General features: G+C 39.1%; 1 protein-coding gene across 4 annotated transcripts in view; it reads right to left on the bottom strand.

Annotated features, from left to right (window-relative positions):
- The window catches only part of ZC2HC1A (zinc finger C2HC-type containing 1A), a 34,312-nt gene extending 9,564 nt beyond the window's left edge, over positions 1–24,748 (bottom strand). For 2 of the 4 annotated variants that reach the window (XR_010347928.1, XM_064389897.1), the window contains exons 1-7: positions 24,543–24,686; positions 13,033–13,106; positions 12,198–12,314; positions 11,862–11,997; positions 8,686–8,834; positions 7,809–7,908; positions 7,002–7,110 (exon numbers count right to left, since the gene is read on the bottom strand). Coding sequence is in view for 3 of the 4 variants with exons in the window: in XM_064389897.1 (XP_064245967.1) it covers positions 7,002–7,110; positions 7,809–7,908; positions 8,686–8,834; positions 11,862–11,997; positions 12,198–12,314; positions 13,033–13,106; positions 24,543–24,558 (701 nt within the window). In the remaining variant the exon portion in view is untranslated. Of the gene's footprint in view, positions 1–7,001; positions 7,111–7,808; positions 7,909–8,685; positions 8,835–11,861; positions 11,998–12,197; positions 12,315–13,032; positions 13,107–24,542 lie in introns of all 4 variants that reach the window. The other 2 variants (XM_064389908.1, XM_064389888.1) reach the window with 2 other exon arrangements.
- Positions 24,749–26,475: the final 1,727 nt, after the last annotated feature.

Raw genomic sequence — 26,475 nt, 5'->3', positions numbered from 1 at the left:
GTAAGGCAGATTTAATTCTTGAACTCAGTAGATACTTGAGTAACAACAGAATTGTATGAAGAGCAGAAGTGGTGCCTATAACTTTTAAAGCATTTTTCTTGAGAAGAAAAATCAAATCATTGCTCTACGGATAGGGCCTCTTTTAAGCAATTGTAGTAACTCACCAAGCTAAATCTTCAACACCTTAATAATGTATTACAAAATGAAAAATTTAGCTAATTTTTGATGGTTTGTGGGATTTATAACTTTAACCAAACATGCAAGGGAGCAAATAAAAACAAAGAAACTATTTGTCTAAAAAGAGTTCCGATTCCTTTCAATTGTTTTTGATTCTTCAAACTCAAGTCCCTGTCTCAAAGATACCACAGCTTTGGTTACAGCATTAAGAGATTCAGACACATTTCTACTATGTAAAGCAATACATTCCATGTGTGTGGAATTCATTATTCATAATTCATTATTTCTCTTTTAGAGTATTAAAACGCAGTATTTGACATCTTCCAAAATGCAGTATTTGACATCTTCCAAAATGCAGTATTTGACATCTTCCAAAATGCAGTATTTGACATCTTCCAAAATACAACAAAGGCTTAACTCCAATTTAGTATCTATTTCCTTTTTAAAAGTTTAGAATAATTGGAATAACCTTCCTTCCAAACTTAGATCTTATAATGACTCCTGAATATCCAGAAATTTTATATGGGGTAAATTGGACTCAACCAAAGACTTTACCTTTCATTACAAAGTCTGCCTTCCTCATATTTTTGGATCATCACAGCTACCTTACAGATGTAGGAGTTAGAGAAATATTTGACCTTAAGATAATAAAATTACAATTTTAATCTGTCAAAAAACGGTATAGTTATCATGCATAAATGCTTACTTCAGCTTTGCATCATGCAAATCAGTTTTATCTTGGGTTTAGAAAGGCACCAGTTCATTACTTATAGTCTGTAATCAAGACGCAAATTTGTTACTTGTAATCTGTAATCAAGCATTGACAGAAGAAATCAAATCTGAGGGAAACCTTCATCTTCCCTGTCCTATGAAGCTGTTTACCTCACTCTGGTATTAATTATATCATCTACCCTTCTCCCACAGCATTTATATGGAAGACATACTGGGCAGGTGATTTTCATCAGGGACACATTTTTCTGATTAGGAGAAACAGTTTTGCAAAATAGATAAACCACACTGATTTGTAATACTTCTTCAGAGGCAACAGCTCATCTGGTCTTTTGATGGTACTGTCTGTTTTTGTATCAGTATCATAAATCCTTTGCATATCTCTTCCAGTTCTCAGTGGTGTGCCTAACGTCCATCACTAGAAACCCAACTTTGTTTTAACAACAAAAACCCCATTCAAAATAGATAGTACTACATACACAGCCAATACTTTGATAGTTTTTTTTTAGTATTATGGTTAACATTTCCAAACCAAAAAGAATAAATCAAAAATCAAATTAAAAAAAAATTTAAAAAAGCAACCAACAAAATAAAAAAACCTCCCTCAAATCACCATAAGGAAAACTGTAGACTTTCAGAAATAACAACTTATATTAGAAAATCAGATTTTCAAGTTAAGTTCTGCATTTTTATCATCTTATCATCATAAAGTAAAACCTACAAATAGCCTCCCAAACAGATGTTCTACTTCAAACTAAGTAACTCCTGTTTCACCCAATATATACTCTTTACATACTCCCAAAAAACTGAGAAGCAAGACTGAGGTCTTTGACACTGTAAGACACATACTCCAACCTAACAGGATTTCCTTAGTTATATTTGAACTTTAACAAATTATCAGCATAATCTATGAACTCCAGGCACATATCGAGTAGAACACCCAGGAAATATCCTAGAAGCCATCATAATACTGTCAAAACAAAGCACTACAGTATTCTTTCACACCTTAACAAAACCAAAAACCCAAAGCTGACAGCCATTTCACCTTCTGACGAAAAAAAATCATGATTACAAGAATCTTTTGAAATGCAAATATCTTGAAGACAACTACTTACATACCTTGATCTCATTGAACAAAGCCCTGTAAGTTATGGTCTTCACAAAAGGAACAAACTGTTTTAAAAATACAACATTTCTAAAGGTTACAAATGCTTTATGGCAAACATAAATTGAATTTAAAGTTTACTGTTATTGATTTGGTGTGCTGTTCATATTGTATTTCAGCTGTAAAACAGTAGTGGATGTATCACTAGCAGACATGATTCCCAGGAGGGAAACATTAACATTAAAGTGTACGTTTTATCCCCAAAATAAAACAAAATTAAAAATTAATTTCTAAGGATTCATTTGCCATATTAAAAATATCATATAACTTCCAACTCCCATTAAAAAACCAAACAAACATAACTGTTTAGAAATGAAATGTGTACAGACAATGATTCTGTACATGCAAAAGACCCCTGTTTGGCCACAAACAGTGTCAGGTTCTGATGAGCAAAACAGTTTGCATGTGGGTGTGGAGTTCACCTGTTTGCTTACCCTCAGGTTAAGAAGAACCTACCCAATTTTTTCTCCTGAACATCTGATTACTTCTGACAGCCATATACCTCAAGAAATGTAAGACACCACTAACCTGTATACTGTAATAAAATGCATAATAAAGTTGGGTTCATAACATGATATCAAATTATAAGCCTAATGAAAGTTAAATTACATAGAATTAATTCTCCTTTTCTTAGATCTTCAATATCAAGAAGATAAAAATCTATTTTCACCCAAATGAATGAAGATTTTCCTACTGACTACAATAGTCACATGCTACTCCTCACTTGCTTCTGACCCAGAAATGATGCCCTTATGCAACATTTTCATTCATGCTGGAAGGACTGTCTGTGTCCTCACTCTGTCCAGGCAGAAAAGGAAAACTCACAGCAGAGCTCAGCTGACACACGCTGATCTACAGGTACAAAATAAGCTGAATGGCACTAACACGGCTTATGTTGATGATACTGCGCTGTGCTCTCTCAGCAGTCCTTTACTAGCGGAGCAGAACAGGACAATTCAAATTGAAAAAAAAAAAAAGGACAGGGCACAGTGACAATAAGTTACCATTCATACCCCAGGCCACAAGCCAGGGCTCCCCCTGTGCCCACACGAGGCTCGCGGGCCGGGCCCGCTGCGCCAGCGCCACCTGCCGGGCGCGGGCGGCGCTGCGCGCTCAGCAACGCGGGCCCTGCGGAGCCGCCGCGCGTCCTGCGCCAGCAGCGGCCGCACGGAGCGCAGGGGTGTCCCGTCGCTTGGCACACACAACTCCTCCCTGATAGTGCACAATGGAGCTGTAATTCTACTGTTAAGCCTCTCTTCTATTACGTCTCTGGAAAATCCAGAATTACAAGAATCTGGGCAGATGGAAGGTTACACACTGAAGTAATACCTAAAAAAACCACCGAAGTTACAGCTTTCCTTAGTGCAAACTGCAGGAACTTGTTTCTTACAGCAAAACCTGGAATTCAACCTGGTCAAAATAATGTGTGTAGGCTCCTTCATATTTGTGAAGGAGAAAAGAAAAAGTGATTGCTTAACATTCCATTTAAAAGATTGCCCTTAAAAATACCCCCACACAACACTGCTCAGCAAATTGTTTTGCTAACAACTCAGAAGAGCATAACATCTTATCTTCCAGCATAAGCTCAGTCTGACTTCAGTGTAACAGAATCCCAGATCTCACACTAAGGCTTCATTCTACTGGTTAAAACAAATGTAGTAAAAGAAATAAATCTTGTTTAATCCTACTGAAGGGTAATTTTCCAAAGTTCTTCTATTTTAGAAAGTAATTCCAGCTGCATTTATCTACAGCCTAAATTGTAAGATGTTTTAACGGTTAAAATCTGTCACTGCCGTATTAATTATTTTCACTCTCATGCAGGACATTGACTGTTACTGTCTCAGTCCTTGCTTTAGTATAATTTTGTAGCTATTTCAACAAAACTCACTGTATTTCCCCCTCATGCCCCAATATCGAGGCAGAAGTTGAGATGATTAAGGCCAAAATTGTCACCAGTGACCAATCCAACGAAACGAACTTTTCCATGATGTAACTGGTTCCTACACCTCTTTGCTTCAATATAACTTCAGACAAATTTGTCCCTGGAAGTGAATACAATGAAGCCAAAAAAAGAAATGCCAGGTCACAGATACAACACTTAGGAACGAGACACATTTAACAGCCACCTGTGGAAAATTGGTTAGTATGAGCAGCAAATGCCATAAAGGTGAGCTGGAAAACAGAAGACAACAAGATTTTTTGAGCAATGAGAAGGACTGCTGGCAGAAACACACTCATCACACCCACCTATAATCTTAAAATCTGGAAATTGTGTAGGCACTGAGGTTATAAGCCAAGCTAACATTTAATGACTGTCTTTCAGCAGAGATCATTATCCAAGAGCTGTGTCAGCCAGAAGCCATCTATTTGTGCTTAGCAGAATGCATAAACAGAGAGAACCTGGGCAAACATCTCCCCAGCTGCTATTTGGCTTCATGTCGTCACAGTTGCTTCTCCAAGCAACAGAGGAGAAAATGGAAGACTACCGAAAACAAAGTCCAGTAAGCAACCGTGGAAAATTGCCAGACTTATTATGTCAAGACACAGAGATGCTGTGAGTTTGTGGAGAACTCATGAGATTGTTTGAGCAAAAATGTGAGCTGAGCCACTTGATTACCTTACACTAGGCTGGAGCAAGACTTAACAGCTGAATGATGCATGGGGTGAGGTACAGGTCTCACAGCCCTGTGGTGTCTCAGTGAAGCACAGGAGTGCACCCAGACCTCGGTATCAACCTCACTCCACCTTATCCCTGCCCAACCAGCCTCTGTTACAAATCTGTTCCTTTGGGAAGATAATGATCAGAGGTTGTAACATGCTGACAGGAGTAATGTCAGGTGGCCTTCACTGCTCCCTCACCTGGGTGGAGAATGATGCTGAACTGTTAGGGATCTGTGCTGCCTTTGTTACAACCAGTTCAGCCAAAGGTATCCAAAAATAATTAATATATTGAAAAATGCACCCAGCAATATGAAAATGAGAAAAAAGCTTCTTCTCCACCAACTAGGACCACAGCAACTGGTAACCAATTATATTTGACAATAGTTATACTTCCACTTTTCCAGAAAGTCTAAAACTGATATTTGAAATCCTCCATTTTTAGAGTATGAGAACATGACCTTCATAGACAATGGCCTTGCTCCTCTCTCCCTTCCCCAAAGCAGGGATGACTCTTTGGTAAGATTTGTGCCTCTGGCTGCATCAAGAGTATAGCTGGGAACAGTTATACAACATTTTGTAGATCTACTGCGTTTATCACCAGCAATCTAACAAGAGTCAATGATCTGCTGCTTCAATAAAGTACATTATTTGTGAATCTGGAATTGTAAAAGTTCTTATTGAACATAACCAGCCATAGTGCCTGACTGGTTATAATCAGAAATTAAGCCAAGCTGCACTCAGCCCCTCTGATCTCTGAGGAGTAGCTGGAACACAAGGGGGTTTATTTTCTACCAAATTTCATATGCTTACTGCAAGAGCAACTGACTGGTAAAATTACATAGAACTTTCTTGTTAACAAGTGAAGACCAAAATTGCTGCATCCTCACTGACAAATAGAGACTTCAATTAGGAACTTTCAACAGGAAAAAACCTTTCCCAGCCAGCTGGGTTACATTAGTGGACTCAGAAACATGCCTTCAAATGATCTCAGCTGACTTTTTTACTGTGGTTTGCAGACCTGCTTGTTTGCCACTCATCAGTAGGTGTTAATTCAACTTCTAAAAATGGAGAAATAAAGAAAAGTCAGTGAATAAGGGGCTGGAATTTTCTGACAGTCATAGCATAGATGCCTACAAATGGTAGTGAAGCTGACCAAAGACTAGTGAGACACCAGAAGAGGGGAGAAATAAAAAAAGAAAGACATCTGTCAACCTCACGGACTCTGCACGTGAGCTGTGTCCCAAACAGTTATCATGAGCAGACAGAGCAAGGACGGCAGAATTGAATCCTGATGCTACAGGACATTATGAGGGAAGCATGACAGAACTGTAATTTATATTCATGCCGAACCTGTAAAATTTAAGAGTGAGAAACTAAAAATCATTTAATTTTGTGTAATTGCTGTCCAGCCCCATGAGTTTTCAGAATGTCCTTTTCCTCCTCATGAACTTGAGACATTGTTTTGTTTTTTTTTTCACATTATACAGTCTTCACCACCTGGATACACATTCTTATACGAATACATCTTTTTCAATCACCAGTGTTATAATTGCAGTCACTTCCTTTTATGTTTTGTGTTCTCAGTGCTCCTTGGTGCTCCTCAAATTTCTGCAGAATTGCACAACTTTTCTTCAATCCCTTCCACAGATTTCTCTATGAGATTCTGTGAAATGTCTACCCCTCCAGCAAAGCATGAGTCACAGCCTTGATCACACCAGTACTTACACTGAACACAAATAATCTTCATGCAGCACTCCTTGCTGTTGTAAGTGCACTGGTTTTGTCTTATTTGTGCTCATTCATTTGTTGCCTCTTAGGAAAGGGAAAAGAGAAAGCCCCCATCCTTTTGTGCTAAGAGAGAAGATCCTGTCACAACTGCCTTGTAGTCTATGGCAGAAACCTCTTTCTTCTATTTCCACGCGGTGTAGGAAATTATGCCTAATGTTCTCTGCTTTTTTGAGACCCCTCACTTTTACCAAGAAAAAATTAATTTTTCCAACCCTTATGCCTATTCTGTAATTTTTAATATATTTTATTTTTATCTCTTGACCTCCTTTGTTGTTAAATCAACTTGGTAAAACTTTGCCTTCTCCAATGTTCCTTGAACTTTAGCTATATTTACAGATAAAGGATAAAAGCAAAACACTGTACTTCTGAAGCTCATAGGAAAAAAAATTAAAAGCAAGTGAAACAAAACACAGAGACTTCTAAAACTAGAACAACATAAACATGAAATAAAGCACAAATGACAACATTAGGTGGAACTCACCCTGCCTGTGGGTTCACCGTTCCCAGTGAGTTTTTATGAGCTGGTGATAACGTCTGAATTTTGCTTCCACTGGATCCAGATGAAGACAGTGTTTTACTTGAAGAGACACCTTGCAGTTGAAAAGCAAGCATAAAAATATAAGAAAATTTAAGATTTTTCTGCTGAAATGATACAATTTATTGAGAAACATTTTCATTGCAAAATTCAAACAAGAGTTTTAGAAATACAGAGATATGAGTCAGTATAAGACAAGACAAAAAGAAAATGTTTCAAGAAATGTATAGGAAATATGTAATTGAGACATAGTATTTTATTCTAAGAAAACATGCTGTATCTCAATTACTTTGCTCAGGAAAAAAAGGGAAAGAAAAGTCAAAGTATGTACAAACATTACATGTTTGATATCCGATGATATCTGAAACCTAAATTAGACTGCTGTTTGCATAATTCTAATATACATGCCTTGACTACATATTTTCACCATTTTATGATCACATTCAGCAGAAAAATTAAGTTACAGAATTAAGCATGAGAGAGATCAGTATTTGATATAATCATGCATTACTACCCTGAATGATTTTTCATCTAAAATTAAAAAAAAAATGACCTGATATATAAACCAGAATCCTAAGAGCTCGGGAGTCTCTGTAGGTAGATGGCAATCAGTGCCCCTTCCAGATTTATTTTAAATGAGATTTTACAAACCACTATATCAATTTTATATCAGTAAAGATCAATTTTTACTGCACAGTTTGAGAGTTATTATTTAGAAAGGACATGGAACAATTCATAACATTCATTTCATACCTACAACAGTTTTGCTAACACCACTTGGCTGCGGTAAGCGTGATGATGGTGATGGTGTTGATCCTACAGAAGGCATCTTCTTAACTGGAGCAGGTTTGTACTGTAACAAAATACAACCTAGAAATTTAAGCAATTAAATCAAACTATCTATATAACACAACAGGTAATTCTTTCAGGTACTGTGGGAGAACAGAGGATGACTTCCTACTAAGTAACCTGCTTCTGGTATGGGAACATGCAATTGTTTCTGATAGTTTGTTTTCTAATACTTACAGATGATGCTGGCAGGAAACACTCCCTAACTTAGTGGCTTTATTAAGATTAAAAGTAACATCTCATTATCAATTAATTTAAAAGTGAATACTCAACGGTAGAATTATTTTTGTCTTTCAAATCCAAACCTTACTTTCACCTGTGTGGTCTGGACCAGTCCCTGCACTGATTCAAAATACTGTGTAATACACCTGAGGCCCTCTAAAGCCTCTAATTAGCCACAATACTCCTGTCAGTTATCCTGTAGTCAGGTACCTTTGTTTGCCCCTTAAGCAAGTCTTCAACTGAATTTAGAAACTAGCACAACAGAAATTCAAATTCCTCTACAAAAACTGCATCTCTATTTCCTCCTGCTATCTTTACCTGCCATTTGCACATTTCTCAATTGCATTTATGGCTGGTTTTCATTTTGCATCTGCTGCCATCTGACTTACATATCTCTGCAGTTTAAGAAAGCAAAAGCCTCATCCATGCTGGTGTCTAATTTCAGTGAGTGCAAATAATAAAATTACAGAATAGTTCTTTTTAGAAGTAACACACTATTTAACAAGATTGATTTGACATTGAATGCAAGTTTTGAGTTAAAAAAAGTGTTATAGCTCACCTGTGTTCGAGTAGGAACCTTGCCTTTGGTATCAGCTGCCAATTTCCCCTTATTAGTAATACGTGCAGCTTGCTCCTTACAGAAATTGATGTGCCTGTCAGCTGCATTTTCATTAAATCTCCTCTGACAGTATGGACACTGAATGTAATCTTAAAAACATAGAAATAAATTATTAAATAAAATAAAAATTAAAACATAAAACATTAATTATCTGTTTTAAAAATGACAGTGTTTTCAAGTATTTTAAAGACCAGCCACCCCTCCAGGGGAAATTATGCATCTTTTTCAATCTGAAAATGAAATACAGATTGCCAGCTAAATGCATATTCTCATTTGATGGCTAAGAGTAGCTGAGGATTAGAAATAACTTAAGCAAAATGAGAAACTCTTTAAGTGATGCCATTCTGCAGAGAAAGTAGCCAAAGAGGTAAAGGGATGTGGCACAGAGATCAGCTGGAAGGAAGTAGAGAAGAGGCTAAACAAACAAACAATCAAAAATTTTCAAAAAATCACAAACAGTTCAGTTTGTTCAAGATATGGGAATACATTACAACCTTTCCCACACAGGCAGCAAAAGACAACAAATCTGTTTCCTTTGACAAATTTGAAAGAACTGAGAAATACTAACTGCAATACTGGAAGTGATAAAAAATATCAGAAATTTAACAAACAAAAAGAATCAGAAGAAAATCAGCCAAAATAAGGAGGTATCTCTAAAGACATGCAAAAGAAAGTAACTGGTGGCCATGTTACTTCTGCAAGATTAATTCAGTCACATTGCAAACAGTATTACATACAGTAAATATTACTCTCATTGGGGAAAAAACAGAAAGGGCTACAGAAATGCTTAAAATATTAAAAGATACATCATCTATATGCTGGAAATACACACCTTAAAATACAGTGCCCTTGGAAAATTATATGTTTGGACTACAGTTTCAGACAACTGTGTATTTCAGTGCCCAGAGATGTTAATGCTGTATGCCCCAGATTAGAGCATTCAAAACCATGCAAGCATCAAAAAAGCTTAACACCAGCAAAGCAGGTTAAATTAGTGTGTTTCTAGGTAATTTTAGAAATGTATTGAAGAAAATGAGATTAAATTCAACAGTCACTGCATCCAAAATTACAATTAGATATCATAAAATCTAAAATAAGTTTTGGATTACATGTTACTAGTCCAAATGCAGTAGATCAGGCTTAAATATTTGTCCCTTTAAATATTTATAAACAGTTTTGAGTAAGTTAAATGATGTAATGGCCACCAAAGCATGAACTGTGACCCAAGAAGTGTGAGCTAAGGGCAGAGGAAGAACACAGAGAAGTGACAGCGTGGGAATCTCATGGGGTAACAACAATTTTTTATTTTTTTATTTTACATTTGCTCTGCTACTGTCAGTACACTTGAACATCAACTACACCTTAAGAGACAAAAAATCAGAAACAGAACTGTAATAGCTATGTAGTCAAACCTAAATTATTCTAAAGAAACTAAAAAAAAGAAAAAAAAGAAAAATAAAGCAGCTGTGAAAGCCCCTAGATAATACACCACTTCGGGCTAGTGCAGAGCTCAGTTCCCACAGAAAACTTTCAAAGCCCACAAATGTATCACACTAGAGAGGATGAATGTATACTTTTAGGAATCAGGAATTGTATCTTCATCCTTTTATAAAACACATAGTGCCAGTCAGACACTTGGCTCTCTGAATGTACTGCTCATACTGTCCCGAAGAACCTCTAGGATTCAAAGTAAGATTTATAAAACAAAAATCAATCAAAATAAGAGGACAGTACACACATGCAGTCAAGCTCAGGGTGACTTAAGGTTCTTCTTAACCTGATGCTGTTCTGCACTTCCTCAGAAAAAGTGGAAGAGGAGATGAAAGAAGCAGCAATACTTTCCAGCTCAGAGCAGTTAAGTAGAAAGTACAAATATGAGACTTTCTATTAAAATGAAAAAGACTTGCTGCTTGTTAGAAACAAGTGTGCCCAAGACAGAGCTGAGTAGGAGAGGATGGATACACACAGTATGTTCACAATCTTCCCACTCCTACATGACAAGTAGAAAAGGAGTATCAGTTGCTGCTCCTGCTCTATTTGTAAGAAGAGTATGCACTGATCTTTTTGTGCAATGTGCAAATCATTCCTGATTTCCACTTCCTAAGTCTTACCCACTGCAGTAGGACTGAAGCAAGGAGACTAAAACTAACTACAACTAGATAGATTATTAATGATTCTTTCCATGATCAAGCCTTGTGATTCTTACCCACAGCATTTGATATTGGCTTTAAGATGGCTTTATTTTTTAAAATTAGCTATATGGGTTTTCAGGATTGTGAGTACAGAATGCTGAATAATACAGCCTCTTAGAATGAATGCATCATTACAATCCTAATGCTGGACTAACACATCTGCTGCACAGAAATAGGGTAGGCAACACTTCACATCCTCCCTTGACCACAGAGACAGGCAGAAGCAAACACATGTGTTTTCCCAATCCTTCTGAAAATAGCCATTCAGCTAATCAAATGTTTAACTCTTAGGACAAGAGGAAGAAATATATTCTTCAACCCCTTATCATATACCAGAAGTTAAATGAAAAGCATATTTCCTTCTCATTCACATCAGACTGCTTGAACACTTTACCCACTCTCAGTTCAAAGATACCCAAGGACTGTTCTGCCCTTGCCAATACGAATTCACACATCTCACATATCCAAAACACAAGTACCAACACCACAAGAGGCATTAAGGCATACACTGCTTACATGAAACCAAATGTGAATTCAGAAATGGGAGAGATAACATCTGAAGAACACAAAAGTGTTACATTCCCACAAGGTAAATATGTTATGGGTGTCAGCTAATCAAAAAGGCAATCTGCTACTGTTGTGAGCACAAACAAAGTATTGAAATAATTTGTCCAGCCTATGGTTTACAAGACAGTAATTGGCCCCAGCTATCTTTTCACACATTAAAAACAAAGTCATGGGCTTTGAAAGCTACACAGGATGTGAGCCAGCCAGACCCAAAGTCACAATCCAGCATCTGCACAGGGATAGCAAGTCATCTTCAAGGACTTGTGAATGTTGCATTCCAACAAATTTCTTTTCAATTCAAACTTCTTCATATTAACTTAAAGAAGAATCTCTAAGGAACTTGACTGTTTTACATACCAGGGTCATATGATGGTGGAGGTGGTGGAGGGAGTTTTCCACCGTCTTTAAGATTAAGTCCTTTGGCTGCTCGTATAGTTGCTATGAATTCCTCATGCTTTCGTCTCCAGTTAGAAGGTTTTTTGGGTGGTTCTGGCTAAGAGGCAAAAAAGAAGGCTTTGAAGTTTTTACTTCAAGCTAAGTATGCACCTTATTTTAGTACATAACATCATAGTTAAGATTTCTTTCAAATCTTAGTTGATCTCATTAACACAAACTGCCAGCAGAAATAAGCCTTATTAAAATGCATATACAGTATGCCTAAAATGGTCATATTCAGAGTAAATTACCACATACCCGTGGCTTAAGAGGTTTTACTGTGGGAATGTCAGTCCCTTCTGCTCTCTGTCGGCTGGAATCAAATGTCTTCCTTTTCTTGGTAGAAGTTTTTTGGCAAATGGGTCCATGCTTTTTCTGAAAGCAGAAGCAAAATAAAAGGAGAATGCAGAACTTAGTTTTGAAAACAGAACTTATTAACACATTATTTCCCTCTTTCTTGATTAAAAAAAACTAGCAAAAAACCCCCAACTCTTGATGAATAAGCTGAGACTGTTTTGCCTCAAACATTTATGCCTGCCACTACCTTTAAAACAGAACTACAGGAATTCACTGATGTATACAGAGAGTCACAAAAACACAGGTGATAATGAAGAAAAGTTGAAGGCATCTACATTTGCCCCTTGCATGTAAAAAAAACTGATGATAGGTAGGCAGCTTTTGCACTGAGTAGCAAAACAAATCTGTGTCTGAAATTCATATTCACATTTAAGGACAGACCAATTTCTATTAACAAATGGAGAAGAGAATTTTGGAAATGGCAAACAAAACACTTAATTTACTAGCTGAGACTTAAAACTGCAAAAGACAAGGATGGATTCTGTAACCCTAGAAAAGATGCTTTTAGAGGCATCTATTTCAGAAAAGTATGAAATCTTAAAACAAAATTAAACCCCTTCTAAGGAGCTTAAAACCTGAGACAACTGGAATCAGTAATTACTTGGGGGGGGGGGGGAAACCAAAACCCCAACCAAAACAAAGCCCCTAGGTCTATTTTATTTAGCTATACTGAGCACTGCTTAACTTTCATATCAACTTATCAAATCTAAAAGCCAAGAGGCCTCACACCACTCACCAGTGCTGCAGGAAAGAAAGTTCTTCCACAAATCTTACATGGCAACAGATCTCCTGTTTGCACTGTAACCTCACCTTAAAAAAAAAACCAACAACATACTTCTTTAAGAAAATTTGATTAAATTAATGACAAAACATTATTTCAAAAATGTTAACCTCATATACACTTAGCCATAATAACAATTGTTACTGTAAAGTATACATCCTTTGACTTGTGCAGAGGCTATGCAGATGAGAAAGGCAAAAAATATACCAAAGTTCTTAGGTACTTTTGGAAGCTGTCAGGCCCAGCAACATGTCCCCAGCAATTCTGTTTATTTATAATACATAACTCCACTCCCTTAAAAGGATGCATATAAATGTGGAAATTAAAAATCCCTTGTAAGTCTCAATGACAGCTCAAACACACACCAAGAAAAAAGCTATTTAGTGGTTATTTCTGTGTCTTTGGAAAAGATCAAATTTAGTATCAAATATAGAAAAGACACATTCCATTATTTATTTTGCTGTATCAAGATAAACTATTCCACTTTCTCTTGTAAAGAAAACAGTCTTGATGCCATTTTTACTATATATTTTATTCAGATTATTACTGATGGCTTACAGAAGTATTTCTGATGTTGCTATTTAAGCATTGGTAACAAAAATGTAAACAGCATATTTGACATACAGCAGATCCACAGAACCAGACAGAAGACCAACAAGTCAAAGTATCAAGGCCTATGCAAGCAAATATATTTATATAGCATGCATTATGCAATAGAGTTGTGGCAGAGATGAAAAACTGCAGTGTTTCCCAATAAAAGGCATCTACTATATCTAGTACTATACCAGAGGAATACAGGGATATTTTTATATCATGTATATATCAAGAAAGAAGCAGTAAATTTGGATTATGTTTGAGATGTACTAGTAGCTTTCTCTGTACTCAATCTGACTATTGCAGACAATACAACTGCCTCTATTTACACCCCATTAAAATGAAACCACTTCAAATTTACTTGTATTTTAGGTGAAGCAGCATCTTAAACTAACAAAGTTACCAACACAGCAATCTTCAATCATTTGATCAGCTTTTGTTCCCAGCTTCCTAGTGGAAACCTGTTTTCCATCTAAACATACACACTTGCTAACTAAATAAATAATTTAATGAAATATTTCACAGCAAACAAACAGATTCAGGCAGCCATGGTTCCCATTGAAAACCTTTTTTGCCCAAATGCAAAGATTAAAACTGAGTGAAATGTGTATCACCAATAAGCAATTATTGTCTATTTCTGATTTTTTTCAATTATTTAAAGCAAGTTCACCCCCAGTAACTAACTGCATGTAATATTGTATGAACATACTATGTTCATAACAATAGAGCATAACAATGTTGTATGAACATACTGTGGAGCACAGTACACTTTAAGAATCATAAATCACATGAAAAGTGCAGTTCAAAACATTTAGTTCATACCTTTAATTAATTTATGCACCTTTTCCATGCAGATATGACTATGCCTCTCCTTACCACAACACAGCAGGACTGCACTGACAGTAAATAGCTTTACAAATGGAATTCATAATCAAGTTTCCTTTTGTGCCATCTAAATATTTGTGCATTTAGATGCACGCAAGTACAAGAAGTAGGAAAAATGCAAAACATGCAGATGAATCTTGGTTTTTTTCCTATTCTTGCATTTGAATTGTATTTGAATTGTGATAAAGAAATTTGGATACTTTCAAATTGAATGTGATAAAGATTTACTAGGAACTTGGTTTTTAACTGTATTTTTTCACATTCTTTTTTAAAAAATCATGTCTGAAAATTTTTCCATAGGTCTGTTTTCTTAAATCCACAAGCCTGAGCACATAAACATTGGTACAAAGCTTAGATGGCAGGGAACCTGCCCTCACCACTGATCTGAAGGGTAAGCAGCAATGGTTGCAACCATCTCTCAATTACTCCACTCAAAAACGCAAAATATGCACAGATTTGTTTGTTTATTTCATGACTGCATTCTTCAGAGTCCCTAGCACTCTTAATAATGACAACCTACATCACCCCAAACTCACTTCTGCTAAAGAGTTCAACTTCTTTTTATGACACCATTCTGATACAATCCTCAGCCTTGCAGAAACAAGTGAGAGAGGCATTTCCCAAAAATATGAAGTCACACTATTTGTGTCTTCAATAAATTAGGTGAAATAAATCAGAATTAGTGATCTTGACAAGGTCAAGAATTTGGCTGAGAAGAGAATTCTTTCAAATACCTGCCTTAGTAAAAGAAACTACATGTCCCACAGTTTTCTTCTGTATTCTAGAATTTGAGCTGGTGTTTAAATTCCACATGAAAAGAAGCAGACTCGATAGCTGCTGACCTGAACGAGCAGTATTTACACACGACAAACCAAAGCACAAGGAATGCCAATTGCCACTTAGTGCAGCTGCAGTTACAGACCTGGATTTCCTTAGAGCACCCGCACCCTCCCCTGCTGCTGGCAGGTAATCACATCTGCCTGGAGCTACTTCCACTGCCAGCACCTACTGTGTAACACAAATCACTGACCCAAAGCACATAAGGAAGTTATTTTTAAAAAATGAGAGTTCCTGAAGTTTTGTTGAAAATGAGAAGCCAAGTGTCCTTTATGAAGGGGCACACACACCCCTTTAGCTTCTTAATTCCTCTGTGATTTTCCTCATTTTTAAAGTTAAAAAAACCCAAAACCTAACAAACCACAAAACCTTAACATTTCTTTCTAGGAGTCCATGAGTCTTCCCTTACAGAAAGGTTAGCAATGCTATCCACACAAAATCTGGTAACTTAAAAGTAAGACATGGGAATAAAATTGTGAAAGCTGCAATTGACTTAATTTTGGCTTTATTTTTTAAAAATACATTAATGTGTGATATTTTTCCTGATTTTTTTTCCTGAAAAAAGTTAACCAAAATGGTTTGTTATCTGGGATATACTGCAGGGAGGAGGCTAAAGGAAAAAAAAAAAAGAACACTCAAATCAGGAAACAGAAGGAGGACATGCTTGAGAAATTGGTCTGAGAATAGAAATTGGTAGTAAGACAGTGTCACGGCAATTTTCTTCAGTCTGTAAGTTTAGCAACAATGCAGGACTTTTAAAAATCATTTTGGTTATACAGCAGCTATATCTATTTTCCTTTTTACCAACTTTAATACCACTAATCACCAACAGTTTAGATTCTTGTATTAACATGAATTAATATAGTTAACTTGGAGAAGGATTGAAATAATTATTACTGTTTATCTAATCAAAACACATCTAGAGAAAAGATAAATATGATCAGAATTGTAATATGACCATAGAAGTGGTATTTCAGCAGAAGTGATGCCAGATCTATGATACAGAGCTTTACATCCTATTCTACTGCCTCCCTGAGACCAGGTCTCAGACAAAAACAGAGTGTACAACCTGGTATGATGCTGGGTATCTGACTTAACCAGACTGGAAGCTTATTAGCAGGACTACAACAATCTTATCGTTCATGCTTGTAAAATGTCCTTCTCCTCCAGCTCTACTTCCAAATCACTGGGCTTGTACCTACACAAGTTACTGCTCACATCCCTTCTGAGTACGGTTACAGCCTGCTTGTACTTTCTGATCCTGAAGTTAGGAGTTTAGCTGTAAAGTCCGGGTGGAGCACTAAGTCTAACAGTACAGCTATACAGTCTCCAGAAGTTTCATGGTGTTTTCAGTATTATGGATAAGTTTAGACTTCTTTGAACCTAGATTTCAAGAGAACGACTTCTTTCTTTTTTCTCATATTCAACTAGCACAATTGATTTACAGCAGAAAGAGCAAGCTACCAGTTCTGTTTATCTTTCTCAGTACAATGTGTGGACCCATCAATACATACAAGCTTGATCTGACAGTCACAGCCATAGCTGTCACAGTCACTTGTTCTTGCTGTCATGTTTACAGATAAAGCAGTTGTGTAAATAGACTTCACACTTAGAGGGAGCAGGAGCCTCCAGTATTGCTTAATAACTTAAGTTTTGTTACACTTTTTTATTTTGGAGAGCTCCATATACCCAAGTATATAGAGCTACGTGGGGTGCACATAGATACAAATTGCAGAAACAAGACTGCACTTTGTAACAGTATTTAATCAAGTTGTAAAATCTGACTGCCCTTCAAAACCTTTTATTTATCAACAGCAGTGACAGTACTAAACTATTTAGGCCAGAAACCTGTGGTAATCAGAATCATCAAGCCTCTCTGAATTCAAACATGCAGAAACAGCCTGGTACAATTCCCTGCCTTGGGACTAGGTACCTATTTAAAGCCAGCAAGTAATCTGCAAATGTTGAAAGTCAGCACTTGAAGAGCACTTGCCAAATTCTTCTACAAAACTGTATTTATTGCTTTTAGCATAACTCCATTCTCGTCTCCAAAAGCAAGGTATTTGTAACGTAAGAGTTCCACATATTTATGGTACAATAAAAAAATGCTCATTCCCCATATTAGTTAGAATCTGTATTATCAAGGCACAACATCTGGTTCTTTGAGGACTGCCCAGTCTCTAACATATGTCCAATAATCAATAATTGGGTTATATTTTTTTAATTAACACACTAACTAACCATAGCCTAACCAATGGTAAATACCACATGCAAGGGTCACCTAAAAATGATACCAATGCAGTGACACAGGTAGGAACACTTCACAGAACCATGGAATGGTTTGGGTTGGAAGGGGACCTTGAAGATCACCTAGTTCCAACTCCCCTCCTGTGGGAAGGAACACCTTCAACTAGACCAGGTTGCACAGACCTCTGGACATTCCTTTAAATTAGAGCATTAATTTTTTAAAGCAGTTTTGCAGAGAATTAAATAACATAATGAAAATAGGAATGCACCAAAGTAGGAAAAAAGTATTCTAATAATGATTGAAGCTTTGCAAATTTGCATTATTTTGCCAAAAGAAATTTTAAAATGAAAACGCAACTAAGGCAAATACACTGACTGTAATTCTTAACAACAGGCAGTACTTGCCATACTTCAGTCAAGTCTGCTTGGAAAATGATATTGTGCATGTTTTACCCCACCAAGCACATCCCTTCTCACCTGTGCCATTCTGCAGTTTGCAGGAAAGAGACAAAGGAAGAGGAAAACCATAGTAAGCCCTGACTCTTACTATTCAACCATTCATACACTTGGAGATTTTTAAGCAGCTAAGTTTTGAAAATTGTCTAACAAATAGCAAATCAATCTACTTTTATCTATCTACTCCCAATTTTATAGGAAAGCCTTATGAATTCTCCTGTACTGACAATATTGTATAAACCTGTCACTTCTGTTTCCAAAAGATAACACCTTAGCACTGTAGCATCCATTCCTCCAAGCTGAAAAGACTTTCACAGTACCTCTGCACATTTTTGTACAGCTTTTCACTCTGACAATGAAAATGCATTCTATTTCAAAAACCCTGTTATTGCACTGAACATGAATGAGTCTGATGATGGTGAATTTCATTTGTATTTCTTGAAAATAACACATCAAGGTGAGACCCACTGCCTCAAAGTGACAGCCTGGAGGAGGATTCTGTATAGGTTTTTTTGGTGACTGAGAAATGAGTTCCATGCAGTCAAGAATGACTGTAAAAGCAGCACACACAACTCACATCATGGTGTACTCCCCTTTACTACAACTGTCTTTCTTTGCTTCCTTCTTCATACAAAGCGTAACTTTTAATGTGAAAACATGCCAGTCACATTACACATCCTTAAAAATAACCAGCTCTCTCTATGGTCATTTCTCATGGGACTCTTGCAAGCAGATCCCTAAAGTCACAGACTGCATTCCTGAACTCTGGGGCTGAATTCTATTTACCCAGCTCCCTCCTCTCAGGATCCTGAATTGAACCATCCAAAGTCACTGCGGAAAGGCTGCCCTGACCTTTACATCTCACACATCTGTACATATGAAGTACTGCAGAACTGCCTCCCCTTGCCAGCTCCTTGATCACCTGGGTCAGGAGTTTGCCATCAATGCACACCAGAAGCCTCCTAGCTGCTTGCGCCTTACTGATTTGTCCCTCTAGCAGATTAAAGTCCCTTCAGAGGTTAAAGTATCATATGAGGAATACACTGTGTGAATACACTGATCTTTCCAATTATGAGGGAGACCTCACTTTTCCTGATCAAGTGGCTTTTAGCCACAACAGCTGTTCCCACACTGGTCTGCCTGCTAACCCTGATTCACACTCCCCAGGTGGTTCCACAGCAAAGCTCTGTTGCATTCTCACTGCTCTCCCACATAAAGGGAAACTTCCCCCCGTGCTGTCCAGCTGGTTCTTCCTGAAGAGCCTGTACTCATCCACCACAGCACTGCAGTCCTGTGAGCTGTCCTACCACCTACACATGATCCCAACTAGATCCTAGCCCTGCAACAGAGAGCAGACCTCTGACTGCTGCCATTTGCTCCCATACTGAGTGTTAACGTGCAGGCATTCTAGAGAGTCACTCAGTCATGACGGTCATCCAGAAAAATCTATGAAACTTTCCCCTGCAAAGCCTACGGAAACGCAACTCAACCAAAGGCGAACAAGCAGCACTATTTGACAGATCTGAATTCCAGATGCATCATCTGACTTTCTATTAACAAGCTTTAAGACCAACTAGAAGCATTAGAAAGCACGTGATCTGCAAAACCCATGTAAATGTTACATTGATCTGCTTTGGCTTCATAAACACACTGATCTCCTGCATTAGGCTACAGGCACTGTGATGACTGTGAGGGCAGTCAGGCAAAGACTTGTCTTCTCACACCAGCCTCACACCAAGACTGTTTTGCCATAGTGTTCCCCAAAGTAAATCTGGGTTTATGCACTCTACAACACAAGTGTAATTGGACAGAGCAATCCCTCCTAAGTCTGCTTGCTTATCAGAATCTTAATTGGCAAAATATGATGCGTTAAAAAAAACTGGTAATAAAGTTAATTTATAATATATTCATTCCTAGTTTGCTCCTCCCTCAGCATTTCTTTAGAAAGTAAGCCCACTCCTCAGTTGGTCCAGTCAAGTGCTTACCATACCCCTGAAACCAGGTTTCATCAAGGTGCAACACCTGCTTTTGATGGCAGTCACACCATGTTGTGTGCAGGTAAAACATGTTCTTCTTTCCACTATATTCAACCAACTGAAGTCAATTAGTAGATCAATCTAGCTTCTGCAATTTATATTAAAATGCAAGAAATCTAAAATAAAACTATATAAAAGGGCATAAAATCTATTACTTCTAAGATACTGAAGAAACTAATCTGAAACATTCAAATTTCTGTCTACTTCCTCTCTTTTAAAGGTGAAACATATTCTGGTAGTGCACTTCTCCATATTATATCAGCCTAAACTAGATTTTGGGATTTTTCTTTAAGTAAAATAACCATTAATTAAATTAATTAAAAAAATAAAAACATGATAGCTTTAGAAAGAGTAAATACATTGAGCAGTTATAGAGTGCTAAATGTCAAATTCAGATCACTTAACAGAGGTTCAAGTATGCCTAGCAAAGCATCAGTTCAGTGCAAAGACACACTTATCTGTGTTTTAATGGCTACCAGAGACAAATAACTTATTAAAAATTATATACATCAATATTAGTTTTGCATTTCAATCTTTAATAGTTTCCAAGTTACTGATTTAAGAACAGTGTACAATAAAACAAATTCTTTCTTCTGTAGGACAAAAGATACACCTATTAAAAAAAATGAAAGCTGAAGTCAAATGGAGCTAAAGAAAATGGCCACCAAAGCAAGGAAGCTGCTGCATGGATCCAGTGAGGCAAGACAACTCTAAAAGGAAAAGAACACTCACACTAATATTATTTTTGTTTTAAAACCCCAAAATTTTCTAAACTATTAAGGAAAAAAATAAGATTGGGCATTCAGAAATCCTGACAAAGCAAGAATAAGCACTAGCTCTCAAGAGTCACATTACTAACAAAAAACCCCAAAGATCTCTGTCTTGCACTGTTAGGGGTGGAGCAAGACATCTCAGACATTCCCCATGCCAGGGAAGGTCCAGGGACACCTGCTGTCACAGCACAGACCCCAGCTCTCAGCAGAAGATGCTGTACAGAGAGACCTCGAGGACACACCCAGACTGGTCCCAGTGTAGTGCCTCGGCAGATCAGCCAGGGAAAGCTCTGGGTTTGCCACTGGAGGCTATTTCCTGAGCCAGCAGCCAGCCAGCCCCTTCCAACCACAACCAGCCTTCCCTGGCTGCTGGAGCGTGGGGCTGGGCAAGCGCTGCCATGACCTACCACCGAGAGCTGGACTTCTGCCCTCGGACACAGCAGCCCCTCTGCCCCTTACTCCTTAGGCTGGGATGGGCTGTGAACAAGGGTGGGAAGCGGCATTTAGTTGGCTCAAGCAGCTGCTGTGGGCATCCTCCCAGAAAAAACAACAGACGGAGAGAAGCCAATCAAACACCACTGTTGGACTGCTCTGGCTTAAATGAAGTCAGGAATTCAGTGCTTGGTTCCATCTCGCTCAGGCAAAACAGAGAGCAACAAACACGCCAGTGTGACAGCTTTTTTCCTGACATCCAGCAGTGAAAGCAACAAGAACATGTTAATCCATCAAAAACGGTCCTGAGATTCACCACACGGTGAACTACTCATGGAAGGATTTTTAAGCTCACCTTAGAAGAGATCACTACATTGTCAGACAGAGCCAGTCTGTGGCTCTATTTTCATCAGTAAATAAAATGAAAATTGAAAAACAGCCAAACAGCATGCAAGCTGCAAAGTAACAAATGTTGTTGAGCTAGCGACTAATATAAGATTTGTCACCTCTAATGACAAGCATGCACTCACTACTCTTACAAACCTTTAAAGGTACGAATTTTACTCAATCTAGTAATATAACAATACTGATAAAAACCTAATAGAGCAACAGCCTTAAAGGAGCCACAAAAGTAAATTTTAGAAGGAACTTTTAATTGACATAGAAACCCACTTTGCCATTTCAAAGAACATTTAAACTTGCACAGAGTGAAAAAATGCAACTGTGATACTGCAAATATTATTTAGCTTTTTAAATGTCATTAATGCAGTTCCACATGCCAACCATTACACACTCATCTCTCCACTTTTTGGAAAGATCATTATAAACTGGGTAGAGCTCTTATTAATAGCATGCTTATATAAACCAAAGTAAACCAGATCTCTCATCTATGATGCTGATCCTCAGCAAAGCAAAAGCACCAGCTTCTGAGGCTGCAAAGTCCAGGACAAGCATCCTGAGCCTGAGGGGGTCTGCCACCATCACAGACACACAAGAGACTGCTGCCAACAGCTAAAGTCCTGCCCTTCCCCATCACCACGACCCCACAGACACAGCTGCCAAGCACCTACTGCACCAGCCAGCTCTGGGAAATGATATTACTAAGCACTAATATAATGAGGCAGCAGGCTGAGCCAGATTTCAGAAGCTGCCCATACTTCTATGTCAGATGGGTATGACTGTGCAATTGCACATCCAAATATAAATCCAATCCAAGACGGCAACCAGCAACGCTCTTCTGAGTTGCCAATGGAGCAATGACTGAATAAAAGCATAATATCCAATGAAATATTTTTTATTCTTATTATTATTAGCTTTGCCTACGTTTCTTCTGTCCCAGGGCGATCTTTCTACAAAATCGTAATCTGAGCCTAAGCTAATATACATGAACAGAGACAGCCTAAACTGAAAAACTGTAAATAAAAGCAAACTCACTTGTTTTGAAGCAGAAAGACAAGTATTTTATCTTCTGGTGGTTTTAAAAAAATAAAAACATGGCACAAAATAACCCATAAAAATGAAGAAAATTGTTCTTCAGTTTCAAAACTTCTGCATTCAAGGACAGTGGATAACAGTGTGAGATATGAGTATCCACAAGGCAAGGACAAGTGGAGTTTTAGACATAACTTATTTCCTGTGCTATTCTGGAATTAGTCTCAAGTGTTCAGAAGAATAATTTCACATGATGGAAAAAATGCTTTCATAAGCTCTAGCTTTTGAAAGTACTTTCAAGAAAAGGTTCAGTAAAACATGAGATTTCACCTATGATTTAGCAGTTCCCTTCACTCCCAGTACCTCCTGAAATACAAACGAGATACAAACCATTTCCAACAAAATCAGGAACTGGACAAATTTTATGAAAAAAATCACAAGTTTTTTTCACTATTCTGCTGCTACCTGTAGATATTTTTCTCCTACTGCTTGTAATTAAAGTGCTACAGCTTACATAACACAGCAAGCATAGCTGGTCTTGGTAAATTAGCACATAGCAAATCAATTGATAGATGCACTGCAGATGATGTACAGTCTGAAATGCAGTCAAATGCACAGCTTACTCAAATTTAAAGCAAGCTCTCCCATTCTGGAGAGGTAACATACCATTGTCCTGAGTGCTGAAATGCATGATAAGGTATTATTTGAAAAACACTGGACACCATGTTTCAAATTTCAAAGGCATTGATAGTCAGCAAAGAATGCCAAGTGAATCAAAGAAAGCTCTTGGGATTTTAATACCAAGTTATGTCCAAATTTAGAGTCTTGATGAAGTCACTAGGCTCAAGAACAGGGTCTGATTACTGTAAAATCTACTAAAGACAGAACACAGGTATTCTGTGAAAATTACTTCAGTTCTTCAACTGTTCTAGAAGGGATAAAGAACAAAGGTTAGTTTGTGCTTACTCCTATTTAAGCACTCAGATACCTCTAGAGAAGTAGAGCATGGAAGATTTAATGACTGTGTTGTATACTTTTTCAGAACAGGTATTTTTTAAAGTAGTATGGTTAAAGCAGCTTACAAAATGCAGTAATGACAGGCCTACAAAAATGCTCAGACTGCTAGCTGTAACTTCATGAATTCCAAGCTGATATCTGTGCTATGACGGAAAACATCATCGATGAAAATGATGTTATCATTTCGGAGAGGAGGAACGTTTCCATTAATTCAACCGGCACAGGACAAAGTTGAAAACACCCTGCCAGCAAATTCATACCTAGTTTTCCTTCACCGCACTGAACATTTCCCTAGCACGATAAGCGGATCTGAGCACCCACCTTAGCCATCTGTTGGCAAAAAAAAAAAGGGCTCCTGGCAGAGATGCCCGCACGCTGCGCCGCGCCCAGCCCGCAGGGCCCCGGCGAGCGGGCTCGGAGCGCGGCCGCCGCAGGGAGGGGCGGGCGGGGCCGCTGCGGGAGCGGGGCCGCTGCGGGAGCGGGCAGCGCCCGACACAAAGCGCGGGGAGCCCGCTCCTGCCGCCGCCGGGCCCGCTGCCTGCCGCCTTTGTCCGCCGCTGCCTGCCGCCTTTGTCCGCCGCCCCCTCCCGCCTCAGCCCCGCCGCCCCCCCAGCCCTCCCGGCCGCGGGGGCTCCGCGAACGGCAAGGCGGCGCCCGGGCCCCGCTCCCACCGCCCGAGCACCCCTCAGCCGCGACACAAAGGAGCCGCTGGCCCCGGGCGCCCGCCGGCCGCCCCGGCCCCGCCGCCGCCGCTCACCTTCCAGCCCCTCCATGGCGCGCCCCGACCGCCGGCTCGGGCTGGGCTCGGCTGCCGACCGCCGCTGCTGTGGCAACGCCGCCACCGCCCGGCCCGCCAACAAGCGCCGCTCCCATTGGGCGGGCGGGCGGCGGGCACGGCCCCGGGCGGGCGGGAGGGCGGCCCCGGCCCCGGCACCGCCTCGGCCGCCCGGCCCCGGGACTGCCCGCCCCGCCTCGCCCGGGCCGGGAGAGGCCACCCGGCCTCAGGCTGTGCCCTGGCTGGGTTCCCAGGGGAGCGGGGCACCGGGTCTGGGCATCTCCCTGCAAAAACCGGGCGTGTTCTGGCTCAGGTCCTGAAGCCCATAGGTTGAGGTTATGCTGTGGTCAGGGATCTCATTCCAGGAGCAGCGCTTACATGAAATAAAGGATCACAGAATCGTTAAGGTTGGGAAGGACCTCTGGGGATCATTCCGTCCAAACCCCTGCTCGGGCAGGATCACCTGGAGCAGGTGATACAGGAACGAGTCCAGGTGGATTTTTAATATCCCCAGAGAGGGAGACTCCACGACCTCCCTGAACATGAAGACCGAAGCGAAGCAGATAAGGAGAAATGATCGTCGATTGCCGATTTGCAGTTGACAAAGCATCCAGCGTCTCTGGATGGATACGAGCAGCAACTCGGGTGGTGCCAGGGACCCTCCACCCTCAGCACCCAGTAGCTGCACAGCTGGGTGGTGATGTGGCCTTATTGGGTGTCCCCTTGCTCATGAGAAAACTAGGATGACTACAGGAAAAACAGAGGAGAAAACGTTTTCAGGTTCATGCCCTGAAAATAATTGCAGACACTGCATTCTCCCACCTTTTTCCCTCTGTTATTTTCTTAACTGAAATAGGTGCTAATAAAAAATTAGTATCTTGATGGAATCTCCTGCTACAGGACAACATTTGAGTATGGATGTTTTTGGAAAATAGTGCTACTAAATTGCCGTTGGCTAATTAATATAAATAATGCTTAATACATATGGAAAATTTTCTGATCCTTTTACAAAAGGTGTCCACATTTTTAGCCACTGAAGCATTTCAATATTTCTTTCTTCAAGCCATTATTTTAGATTTACTTCTTAAGATCTTTTATTTGTCTTTCTTGTGGCAATGTGCCATGAGCAACTAATAAAGTTTTTCTAAAGCACAATAAATCTTATAGAAATTACTGCTGTCTTTACAACCACATGCAAATAATTTCTCTTCTTATGCTAGACAAGTTGGTTGATACAGATTCACTTGTACATAGAATCACAGTTACTGTCCTTATCACAGCACAACTGTGAAAGCAACACAAAGAAACAAATGGATTTTGTTTCTGTCGTTCGTATGGTCTACGGGATCTGCTTGGCCAAATGTATCGTCTGCTCCTGGGAAAGAGACAAGTGGATCATCAATACCTGCCTCAGAGTAGGATTCTGCTGCAAAACTAAAAGGTTCTTTTGGCTCTTGTGGTGGTGTCTGAACATGGTGTTGTACAACTATAACTGTGGACAGCACTCTTTAAAGGACTCCTGATGCTGAAAAGTGTCAGAAGCCAGGAGATCCCTCTGGGTGCCGTGGATGGCTCAAAATCCTGGCAGGGGCTTGGAGACCCTGGCAGGAAGCCAAAGACACTTGGGAATTCGATCTCAACCCATGGAGCAAATTACTAACTTTATATGAAGAATTACAAGTCACAAAAGTTTAAGTAGCTTAACAGTAGTTGTCACAGGATGAAAGGTGGAATTTTGAAGAATTTTACTATGGGGGTCTAGGGGACAGGATGGAGGGATTTGGGCGTTGTCCTGTCCTTCTTCTTTCTTCTTCCTAGCCTCCATCTTCTGGGTGATGTTAGCATATTTGGATTGGTTTAGAGTAGAAGTACACAGTCTAACATAGATGATAGGTATTGGAAAATAACTGTAAAT

This window comes from Passer domesticus, chromosome 1 (genome assembly GCF_036417665.1).
Source record: "Passer domesticus isolate bPasDom1 chromosome 1, bPasDom1.hap1, whole genome shotgun sequence".
In the NCBI taxonomy this organism is placed as follows: Eukaryota; Metazoa; Chordata; class Aves; order Passeriformes; family Passeridae; genus Passer; species Passer domesticus.
Note: the sequence above shows the minus strand (reverse complement) of the source record. Positions and strands in the feature narration are given on the sequence as shown.